The 12,870-nt window shown below is 38.1% G+C and overlaps 1 protein-coding gene across 23 annotated transcripts in view; it reads right to left on the reverse strand.

Annotated features, from left to right (window-relative positions):
• The window catches only part of SOX5 (SRY-box transcription factor 5), a 1,038,891-nt gene that overhangs the window by 204,541 nt on the left and 821,480 nt on the right, over nt 1-12,870 (reverse strand). For all 23 annotated transcript variants that reach the window (XM_009180371.4, XM_021923251.2, XM_021923253.2 and 20 more), the window contains one exon: nt 5,117-5,289. In XM_009180371.4, coding sequence (XP_009178635.1) covers nt 5,117-5,289 — 173 coding nt within the window. The remainder of the gene's footprint in view (nt 1-5,116; nt 5,290-12,870) is intronic.

Raw genomic sequence — 12,870 nt, forward strand, 5'->3', positions numbered from 1 at the left:
GCTTCTGTGACATCATCATACTTCCCTGGTTTCATCTTTGCCTCTCATGTCTTCTCCTTCTTAGTCACCTTTAATGGCTCTTTCCAGACATTAAATGTTATAATTCTCTGAGACTCAATTTTAGACTCTGTTTTCCTTCGTACTTACTTCCATATATAAGCCAAGTGCTTCTAAATTTGCTTCTCTGGTCTAGACCTTTGTTTTAAGCATCAGGTCCGTTTATCGAGAGACTTATTCAAAGGAACCTCAAGTTCAACAAGCCCCAAACTAAATTTGAGATTTAGCCTTCCATGTAGTCATCTTAAGTATTTCCTAACTTAGAGAACAGGACAATCACTTCCCACTCCCACTGTTATTTGCATTTATGACACCTTCTACATTTACTTAATATTACGCCCAAGCTATGACTTTATATTTGTTTATCTATTTGTTATTAACATTTCTGTCTCCTAGGGAGAAGTGCATAAATTCAGTGAGGGTAGATAGAGGCCATGTATATTTTACCCACTGTTCTCAGCAAGTCCATTATAAAAGCAATGCTGAATGGATATCTGATAAGAATGCATGAATGGACGAAATGAAAATTGCAAATATTTCATCACATGGGATAGGATGTAACTTCTAACATCTTGAAACTTATCAGTCTCTTATAAATAAGTTCTAGATCCCATTCTCATCAAGTAATAGTCACTAACATTTTTATTTTTAAAAAAATCTCTTAACCTCTATACCCAAAAGTCAAAAACTCAGGAAAAAACTCACACATCACCGTGAATAAAAGAACTTATGTGATAAGGATGAGTCTACATGGCTGCACAAAAAAATGTATTTCCCTATGGATGTTGGTATAATTATAATTATTTTAATGCTTTAATTTTATCTTTGGAATATAGTAAAAAAAATACATTTTTAAATTCTTTTTTCTTTTCTTTTTTTTTTTTTGAGACAGAGTTTTGCTCTTGTTGCCCAGGCTAGAGTGCAATGGCGTGATCTCGGCTCACTGCAACCTCCGCTTCCTGGGTTCAAGCAATTCTCCTGCCTCAGCCTCCCGAGTAGCTGGGATTACAGGCATCCACCACCATGCTTGGTTAATTTTTTTGTACTTTTACTAGAGACAGGGTTTCACCATGGTGGCCAGACTGGTCTTGAACTCTGACCTCAGGTGATCCACTCACCTCGGCCTCCTAAAGTGCTGGGATTACACGCGTGAGCCACCGTGCCAGACCCACAATTTTTTTTTTTTTCTGAAGGAAGTGGTAAAAGAGACAGTAGAAGGAAGATTACCTTTCTCATTAAGTCTAGTTCCTTCCTCCCACATATCAATATTTCAATTGCTTTTTGCTCCTGCTCCCTATAGTCAATCACAGACCAGCATCCTGAGAGTACTTTTTAAAATATGAGTCCACTTTGAGAGGCTGAGGTGGGCAGACTGCGAGGTCAGGAGTTCGAGACCAGCCTGGCCAATATAGTGAAGCCCCGTCTCTACTGAAAATATGAAAAATGAGCCAGGCATGGTGGAGGGTGTCTGTAATCCTAGCTACTCAGGAGGCTGAGGCAGAATCTCTTGAATCCAGGAGGCGGAGGATGCAGTGAGCCGAGATCATGCCATTGCACTCCAGCCCAGGCGACAGTGTTAGACTCTGTCTCGAAAAAAAAAAAAAAAAATATATATATATATATATAAACCATATATATATATGGTTTATATATATATAAAACATATAAATATATATATGGTTTATATATATAAAATATATAAATATATAAAAATATATATGTGTGTGTATATATATATAAATATATATGTGTGTGTGTGTATGTATCATGTCATGCTATTCATCTTTCCAAAACACTTCTCTCTCACTCAGCAAAAAGCCGGTGTGAATATAATGCCTGCAAGGCCCTATATGTTCTGGCCTCGTGCTACCTCTCTGATTTCATCTCCTCCCCTTCCGCCTCATGCTTGCCACATTGCATTCCTAACTGCCTCTTGTACACACCAAGGATGTTCCTGCCTCCCAAGGATACTCCTGCTTCAGGGCCTTTGCACTTACATTTCGCTCTGTCTTGAATACTCTGCCTAGACAGCCCCATGGCTCACTCCCACACCTCCTACAGGTTTCTGCTCAAATGTTCTCAGTCAATAATGTCTTCCCTGAGCACCCATTTTAAAAGAACATATTCCCATAGATAATACCCTCATCCCCAATGCCCTGCTTACTTTTTCAACATAATACTTATCAACATATAGTTTACTGGTTTATTTATTGTCTACCCCTCCCAGCTAGATTTCAGTACACTAGGGATTTTTGTCTGTTTTATCCCCCTACTCTACTCCCACTAACTAGAACAAAACCTGGCACCAAATTGGTGGTCAATGAATATTTATCTAATAGATGAATATGGAATAGAGCTCAGAATCTGAGGGAAAGGCTTGTCAGTAAACAGGTCCTTTAGCTTTTGTAACAGCTATACCAGCAGTATTAGAATGCACAGAATGGGGACATTCTACACTCAGTAGGGAGTGCTGGGAGGAGTGTCAGAAAAAGACTTTGCAGGAGAAGATGAACCTGCCCTCACCCTTAAAGAATAAGTATTAAATGCCCTTCATGAAAAGATCTGCCACCACAGAGTGGTAACTGTGCATGCCTGCTATGTATGGTAGAGAAGCGCTGGGAGAGCTGAATGGGCTCTAGAAACATGACCTGTAGCTATCACCAGGGATCTTCTCTCAGGCTGTAGGGGCAGCACTGTAGGACGTCTGTCCAACACAGGAGAGAAATTCTTGAAGAACCTAGGGGTTTGTAAAGTTCCAAGGAGAATGTCAGAGGTCTTGGGAAAGTATTAGAATCAAAGGATTCTAGATTCCTTTTCTAATATTCAGGGATGGGCTAGAATCTGAAAGAGATAAGAAAGAAACTTCCTCTCCATCAGTCATTGCTTAGATCTTTCAGGACATGTGTGCCCTCAGACCCATCAAAGCAAATAGGGATTATTTACAAAAAATATCCCCAGCCAAGCTACATTTTCAGAGGCTCCTAGGATTCTCCAGAATTCAGTTGACTGAAAGATTGAGAGTTAAGGATAAGAAAAGAGTGGTGTTTTTTTTATGCTGTTACAGGCAAGCATTCTGAACTCTTTTCTCATAGGGATAAAGCAAGAGGCATATGGGCCGTATCCAAAAGCAAGCCAAATATATCTTTAATGAAAGTGATGAGGCATTTCATTAAAAATAAAACTAACATCTTTTAACAGACATAAACCACCAAGTAGAGAAGAGTAGAATGGAAGTAAGAGGGTAGAAAAAAGGAGCTCCTCAAACATAAACTGAGTATTTCTTCATGCCATTCAATCCTGCTGGCTTATACTATGAAAGATGTTTAGACGGTTTTGCAGGGATGTGTAGACACACAAATATTAAATAGTGGCCATCCTCCACTTGGGGTGGTGAATGGACTATGCCCAGAACATGGAACAGGAAAAGGACTTAGCCATGAAAAAGAGGGCCATACTTATCTGTAAGCTGAAACTGTGTCACTTACCCTCTATTTTACTTTCTATTTACTACCAATTTTTTTTTAACTAATAGTTCATAGGCATTGCCTCCATTTTTCTACTACGTATTTTCCAGTTTTTATTGTCTGATTTCGGCTACTAAAACACTATAGAAGTCTTACTCTTTCAAGGCCAACAATGAGAATCTAAATGAAAAATCTAGTCGTTTCAATTTCATATTAGAATGACTACTTTTCTGTAGCATTTAACACTGCTCCCTGTATCTCTCCTTAAAAATCTCCATTGTTTCCTATGACATTGCACTCCTGGTCCCACTTTCATATCTGATTCTTTCTGCATATGTTCATTTTCCTTTCTCTGCCAGCTATATAAGCCAGTATCTACCAAGGATCTACTCTTAGTTCCTTTCTGCTTTCTTGTAATATTACCACTATAAATTAAGGCCTGTAAGCCTGCCACATCTCTGCATAAAACACTCCTGTCCCCGATATTAACATGGCTGCCTTTTGTATGTCATTTAGATCTGAGCTCAATTGCCAAAGCTTCAGAAAGATCTAGCCGCTCAATCTAAGGAGCACTGCCTTGTCATAGCAATCAACTTTTATCTTATTACTCTGTTTATATTTTTTCAAATTATTTATCACTACATAATATCATTTTGTTAAATTATCTGTTCCTTTATATGTCTCTTTCTTTCCACTAAAATTTAGGGGCTTTGTCAGTAATTAGTTAGTACAGTACCTGGCACATAAGAAGCACTAGATTACTATTTGTCAAATAAATGAATGAATGTTATCTCCTCCAGTAGAGTTTAAACCACCATTTCTCTGTAAATAACCTAAGAAACACCTGAGCTCTCTTCCAAAGTGCTGATTGGTGTTTCTAGTTGTCTCTCACATACCTCCAACTGGAAACCCTGACAGCAGCTCTAATTCAACATCATAAAACCACTCTCTTTTCCAAACTTGCTCTTCTTCTGACTTCCTCTGTTTCTGGTGATGGCATTTCTCAATCTCCCTATCACTAGGCTCAACACTTTCCCTTTCTTTCCCTTTTGCCTACTCAAAGAACTCTACTAACCATAACTCTTCCACCTGTGTATTCCTTTCATCTCTTTGTCCATGGTCATTACCCTGACTAATTTAGCTTCTCACTCTTTTTAATTTAAAGTATTATAATGACCTTGTAACTGAACTTCCTGCCCCCAGCTGAAAACTCACTTTACTTGTTGAAGCCCACAAGTTCTTCAAAGCATATCTCAAATGTCAGCTCTCTCATGAATTCTTTTAAAATGTTTCTTGTTGAAAATGTTCTCTTGACTCTCCATGGTTCTTTTATGGTAGTTTTCTCATGATTTATCAGAATTGACCTTGATTAAAATTACTTCTGCGCTCCTTACCACCAAAGTAGTTAATAAGCATCTTAAAATCTGGGTTTTGTCTGTGGGTGGGTTTTTGTTTTGTTTTTGGCCTTTTAATTTATTTAACGAGGGAAGTGGAAGGCACTCTTATTCATTGTTGTGTGCCTAGGACAGTGACCTATAAGTAGCAGGCAAAACAATGTCTGAGGAGTTTGATAGCGTAGCTAAGTTCTTACTCACCTGTTCTTGTTGCTGCTTGGCCAGCTCCATTTGCTGACGCTGTTTCTCAATCTGAGAGGCAGCTAGTTTCTTCTGCTCATCGTGGGCAGCCAACAGCTGCTCTCGTAGGCTGGTCAGCTGGTTGATCATGCCCATGAGTTGCCTTTCTTTCTCAGCTAAGCTCTCGGGGGTCCCTACAAATCACATGGCAATAAAACAGACAAAATGCATGAGAAAAAGTAATGATTTCAATGAACATGGCTCTGTTGCATACAGAGCTAGTCCAAATATAAAGTTCAATAAACACAAAAACACTACCTACCTTGTTTTACATTTTCACGCAACAGTAAAAAGTGATGGCAATTTGCCCATTACAAAATACCACAATGAACCTGGCTCTCTGGCACAATAGATAGCACATTGGGCTTCTAACAAAATACCAGAATGACCAAACGTTTTGAATGTTTTTACATTTATGACCAGTAATAATCTATAGTTTTTTAAACTTTTACTTTATAAGTAAATTTTTAAAAAATGTTGGCTGACCGTCTAGTTTTTAATGTTCTATGCTAGGGCCTGCTGGAAATAAAAAGATGTCCAAAGTACAGTTCTTGGCCTTAAGTACTATAGTTTTTCATATAATTAAAGAGGGAAGACAAAGACATAAAAAACTAACAGCCATAGTTATTAAGAGTTCAAAGCATTCATATTAGTGATATGATTCTCCCTTTCTTTAAAAAAAGTTAAAGATTCAGAACTAAGAAATTCTATGTTAAAAGAGAGCAAACATCTATTTAGATAATCAAGATTTAGACTGTATTCCCCATATGCCAATTCAGAGTCTATCTTCAAAAATAAAATATAGTTAACTGAGCAAATACTTAAGTTTGAGAACACAAATACAGCAATCGTGAGATAATGTGGTTGGCAAATTAGCATCACATTATGGTCATGCAAGCTAATACATAAATCCAAGATTTGGAGAAGTCATGGTAATCATTTAAAATACATATTACACTCAAGATATTTAAAACACGCCAAGGAATCTTATTAAGTTAAAATGCATATTTAATATAAGGGAAATGTGTGCGGTTCACTGTAACAGAAACAGTATCACTTTTAATTGTTCTTTTAGAACTCACAAGATAGACAAGGCCCCTATGATAAAATACTACCAGTAGGAAAGAACACCCTCTTTAATTACAATTTTCACTTTAAACATAAGACACTATGCACTGGTTTACTACTGCATTTGCCACCTGTATACATATATAGATAGAAGGATCTGTTATAACTCAGTCACCCTTCTTAACCCTACCAGTTTAGGCTGAAACGGTTTGTTCTATTTGAGGAAGTAGCAGCTATAGTTAGTAGCTTATAATTTGTATATGCCCTTTTGGAATAGAAAGAAGGGTTCTAACGTATTTTACACATAGCCTAGAGAACAAATATTCAGAAAAGAAAATGTGTGAGTAAGGCAGTAACCATCTCTTATGCTCTTTCTTATTATCAATGCCTATCCTTCTTCAAGGCAGGTGGTCAATAATGTGTTGCTAATACTTTATTATATCTCAGATATTTGGATTCCATCAGAATGAATGAACGTTAACTCTATGAATAGTCACATGACTATTATATTCTAATATTAAATAATATAAATATATCCTGTGAAGATTTATTTAATGAAAATATTCATATGCTAGCAAGATAAAGATCTTCCTACATTGTTAATAGAGAAGTAGGCTGGGCGCGGTGGCTCAAGCCTGTAATCCCAGCACTTTGGAAGGCCAAGACAGGCGGATCACAAGGTCAGAAGATTGAGACCATCCTGGCTAACACAGTGAAACCCTGTCTCTACTAAAAAATACATAAAAAAACTAGCCAGGCGAGGTGGCAGGCGCCTGTAGTCCCAGCTACTTGGGAGGCTGAGGCAGGAGAATGGCGTAAACCCGGGAGGCGGAGCTTGCAGTGTGCTGAGATCCGGCCACTGCATTCCAGCCTGGGCGACAGAGCGAGACTCCATCTCAAAAAAAAAAAAAAAAAAAAAATAGAGAAGTAAATTTCTAACACATTTCAAGGAATAAACACTAGGAATAGCAATACACATCATGTCTTAGAATGCACATAACCTACAAAGGATAATTCCACTTTTAGAAATCTAGCCCAAGGCTGGGTGCAGGAGCTCAGGCCTATAATTCCAACGTTTTGGGAGGCCCAGGCAGGAGGATCACTTGAGGCCAAGAGTTCAAGACCAGCCTGGACAACATAGCAAGACTCCATCTCTACAAAATTTTTCTAAAAAATTAGCTGAGCGTGGTGGTGTGCACTTGTAATCCTAGCTACTTGGGAGGCTGAGATGGGAGGATCACGTGAATCCAGGAATTTGAGGTTACAGTGAGATACACTGCATAAAAAAAAAAATTCTAGTCCAAAAATATCTTAAGAAATGTGGGTTAAATACTAATTATTTTATTTTATTTTATTTATTATTTTTTTTTTGAGATGGAGTCTCGCTCTGTCACCCAGGCTGGAGTGCGGTGGCCGGATCTCTGCTCACTGCAAGCTCCGCCTCCTGGGTTTACGCCATTCTCCGGCCTCAGCCTCCCGAGTAGCTGGGACTACAGGCGCTCGCCACCTCGCCCGGCTAGTTTTTTGTATTTTTAGTAGAGACAGGGTTTCACCGTGTTAGCCAGGATGGTCTCGATCTCCTGACCTCGTGATCCGCCCGTCTCGGCCTCCCAAAGTGCTGGGATTACAGGCTTGAGCCACCGCGCCCGGCCTAATACTAATTATTTTAAATGAAATTCTAGAAACAACCTAAATGTCAAAGAAGAATAATCAAATAATTATGGGTCATCCATGGTAAAGTATTTTGCAACCATAAAAAATTATTTTTGAAGAAAATTTAATGATGTGGGATCTAGTTTATGATATAAAGCTAGGTTTAAAAGCAGTTGGAGAGAAATGAAACATGTGTATAGTCACTCAATGCATGCACATGTCTATGTTTAAGATATGAAAGCAAATTTAGCTACATATTAATAGTAGCTATTTCTAAGTGGTGGAATTATAGTTCATTTTGATTTTTTTATTCTTTTTTTTTTTTTTTTTGAGATAGAGTCTTCTTCTGTCACTCAGGCTGGAGTACAGTGGCGCAATCTCGGCTCACTGCAACCTCCGCCTCCGGGGTCAAGCAATTCTCCCACCTCAGCCTCTCGAGTAGCTGGGATTACAGGCGCACACCACAATGCCTGGCTAATTTTTTGGTATTTTTAGTAAAGACGGGATTTCACCATGCTGGCCAGGCTGATCTTGAACTCCTGACCCCGTGATCCACCCGCCTTGGTCTCTCAAAGTGCTGGGATTCATATTTTTGTATTTAGAAATTTTTCCACAATGGTTATCATTACATTACTTCCATACTCAGAAAAAACTTATTTCACCTCAACATGCGGAAGTATAATTTAAAAGCTTAAGCAAATCAGCACATACTCAACACCTACAGTTGGTCCTGTACAACCCACTTAAGTTAGCCCTCTGCATAGGTGGGTTTCACATTCCATGAATACTGTATTTTGGATCTGTGTTTGGCTGGGAAAAAAATCCACATACAGGTGGACCTGGACCTGTGGCATTGTAGCCTGTGCTGCTCAAGGGTCAACTGTATATATTTGGTGATGAGAATTAACAAATATCATTTTGTCATTAAGTGTGTGAAAGATTAACAAAATTATTTGTTTATTTGTTTTCACTTAGTCATAAAGACATAAATAAGATTTCAAATTTAAAACAAAATTTCTAATTTTATAGTCCATATTCATATCAAACTTTTTGAACCTTCAGCCCATCTTGCTGCATCTTAAGCATTCTCACACAACTTCCTAGACACGATTTCATTCCATTTCAACTCCTACTTAACTAACTTTTCTTCTCAATCTTTTTCACTGACTCCTCTGTTGCCACTCATAAATGCCCATATCCTCCCCAGTCCAGTCCCATTCTTTACCTTTTCTGGCCTTGAACTAACATACTTCAACCTCTAAGCACTATATTTCAGCAATGCTTAGCATACTTTAACCTCTTGAGTTCTAAAATACATAGTTTCATAGTCAATGAAATAATAAGGTACGTGCCAACCCTAAGATTGTCCCCCAGTCCTATTAGCTTATTTTTAGATGCAGAATGGGGTATCTCTGAGGGTGTATCTCAGTCATAAAATTCAACATGCATAAAGTGAAAGTCACCATTTTCCTGTAATTTTAAAGCATTATCACCAATCAGCATTCTAAAATATTAATGTCTTCAATTTCCTTCTCAACTACCCATCCCTGCATTGATATTAATCAATCACAGTAATTTTTCCTCAACATAGGTTTGTTTTCCCTTTAATTAAAATTGTATGTTTCAATATTATTATATTCATATTAGTAAATAATGATGATAAATGTGTATAGTAAAAGATCTGCTCCCAACACTGCCCCTTCAAAGGTAACCACTATTATTAATTTTTGTGTGTGTTATCCTTGATAACACAGATTTAAGCATATACAATAATATTTCTGTATTAGTTTGCCAGGGCTGCCGTAACAAAGTACCACAGACTGCATAGTTTAGAAGACAGAAATTGCCTTACAGTTCTGGATGCTAGAAGTCTAAGATTAAGTTGTCAGCAGGGTTGATCTGTTCCAGGCCCCCTTCCTTGGCTTATAGATGTCTGTCTTCTCCATATGTGTTCACATTATCTCGATCTGTACATACCCATGTCCAAATTTCCTCTTCTTACAAGGATACCAGTCATCTTGGGTTAGGACCCACCATAATAAACTCATTTTAATTTAATTCCCTTTGTAAAGATCCTATCTCCAAATATGTTCATATTCTGATGTTCTAGGCATGAGGACTTCAACATATGAACTAGGGTTGGTGGGTAGGGGAAGGTGGATAGTTCAACCCATAAGAATGCCTTTTAAGCAAGTGATAACATAAACACTGTTGTACTGACTTAGAGAGAGCTCTTGTTCCAGCCTCCCTTCTCTATCTTCACTGCCATTTTTGTCAACTTTTTTCATGAATTTTTGTAGCAAATTTTTAAAATAGAACTTTTAAAATAGAACTTCCTGCCATCAATTGATCTCTGTACAAATCTATGCTCTAAAACTGGTACCAAAATTACCTTCCTAGATAACAAAGTCATGTCATGTCAAAGTCTAGTCCTGTCACTTCCCCTGTTTAAAGACCTCCAATTGCTCCCAATTGGCTTCAGAAAAAATTGTCAAGTCATTTTTATGAATTAATGAGGTCCTTCAAAGTATTACCTAATCTTCCCACTTCCTCTGTGCATCCTAAATTCTAGCCACACTGAATGTTCTAACATTACCCCACCACCAACACTCTGAGCATTTGCAAATGCCATCCTTAACAAGTGCCTTGCCTGGGCCAGTCTCTCCCTAAACATTCATTCTTCGTGTTCCAGCTCATGCATCTTGTTTTTTGTGGCTCTTTTCCTGATTTCCATGGATAACAGTTGTTCTCTTCTTTGGGAATCTACACAGCATATGTGTAGATCTTTATTATAGTATTGAATTGTTGCATTGTATTATCTTATGTTCACATTTTTCTCCCAAAATCAGGAGAGGTAGCTGCATTAGCAGCAACTGTAAATGATGGACTTTTCTATCCTCATTACCTACTATAGGTAATGGCAAATAGCATATGTATTGCATATAGCAAATCATCTAACACTGTTTAATGAACGACATAAAGAATAAAGCCTCTTCCCTTTAAACCATTCTCAAATTTAAACATGCATAGGAATTCTAGTTTTGGCTTAAGAGAGTTGAGCCAAAAAAATAAGCTTTTGCAAAAGAAATCTTCCCCATTTTTACGAAAGTACTAAACTGAGATGAAGAAGTCCATCCCACGGCTTCATCTCTAAATTATCATGTTCTTCATGGTCATCCCCAAGTGTTCAGAGAGGACTTAGTAAGTGGTCTGTGAACAACGGAGAAAGTAGCAAGAGTCACAAGACATCCTTGACTTTAAAAAATTGAAAGGAATATTAACTAGATCCTTGGAATACTCCAGAGGTCTCGCACCAAAAAGGAGCTACTCTTTATTCACCTACATTCAGGATTTTAAGAGTCATAACTTATATATGTGTGTGTCTATATAGTGTATAACCCTATGGAGACACAGTCATGTATATATGAACTTGTTCCATCTGAGTCAGATAGCTAATGCCATGAGTTCACTTGTGTGTGACTGATAGTAATTTATTTTCATGTTTCAGTTATTTGCATTCTTGTATGTTTTTAATCTATGCTAGTCCTGCTCCAGTCCCCTTCGAATGAAAGGTAACTGAAGTAAGACACAAAAATATTGTTTCAGTCTTCCTGCTGCCTAAAAACTGCAGGCATGGCAGTCATTTATACTTCTGTATTCCACAGAAGCAGCACATGTCAGATTCCTTAATATAATGAGACAAAGTCATGAGGGAAAGGAACCAGCTTCAGTCATCGCCAGCTCAGCAAAAGACATCATGATCTCATATGGTTTGGCTGTGTCCCCACCCAAATCTCATCTTGAATTTAGCTACCACAATTCCCATGTGTTGTAGGTAAGACCTGGTGGGAGGTAATTTAATCATGGGGGTGGGTCTTTTCCACGCTATTCTCATGATAGTGAATAAGTCGCACAAGATTTGATGATTTTATAAAGGGGAGTTTCCCTGCACTAGTTCTCGTCTCTAGTCTGCCGCCATGTTTAGTGCCTTTCACTTTCCGCCATGACTGTGAGGCCTCCACAGCCATGTGGAACTGTAAGTCCATTAAATCTCTTTCTTTTGCAAATTGCCCAGTCACGGGTATGTCTTTATCAGCAGTGTGAAAATGGACTAATACACCATCCATACATTGCTTGGTCAAAATCCAGGTGTTCATTTTTTTGTCTACTTCATCTTCCCTACATAATTCATTGGAAATTTATCAACCCTAGAACATATTATAAATTAGTCTCTATATCTCGTTTCCACTATTACTCCTTAATCCAGGCCACTATCATCTCTTGCCTGTACTACAACAATTGCTTTCTAGCCATTGTCTCTATTTCTACTTGTTTCCTTACTAAAATCCATTCTCCAAACAAACGTTCATAGTTATCTGCTGGTAAATCAAGTCATGTCACATGTCTGTATAAAACTGTTTCAAAACTTTATTCTGCACATGGAATAAAATGCAAACTCCTACCCTTACGAAGCCCAGAATGGTGTGCCCCTTGCCTTCTTCCCTGGCATCATCTCTTCCTATTTTCTCTTTTGTCAATATGATTCTTTGAGTTCCTCTAATACCAATATGCAAACTTGCTCCCACCATAGGACCTTTCAATGTTAACTGTTACTCTCAGAAAACTCTTCCCCCAGATCCTGGTTTCTCAACCTCAGCACAGTTGACATTTAGGCCAGACAATTTTCATAGGGAGTTGTCTTGCCTCTATCTTCTAGATGCAGGTGGGACCCTCACTCCTAGTTATAATGCCCCAGAATGTCTCCAGACATTGTCAAATTTCCCCTGGTGGAGCAAAATCATCCTCTTTAAGTGACTGGCTTTTTTCTTTACTTCATTCAGCATATGTTCACAGGGCAGCTCCCATGTGCCTCATACTGTTTTTAAGTGTTGAGGATACTACGAGTACAAGCCAGAAAAGAATGCATGCCTTCAGATAGCTTAAATTTAAATGAAAAAGATAACAACAAAACAAATACAATCAAATTTATCCAA

This window comes from Papio anubis, chromosome 9 (genome assembly GCF_008728515.1).
Source record: "Papio anubis isolate 15944 chromosome 9, Panubis1.0, whole genome shotgun sequence".
NCBI classification, from domain to species: domain Eukaryota; kingdom Metazoa; phylum Chordata; class Mammalia; order Primates; family Cercopithecidae; genus Papio; species Papio anubis.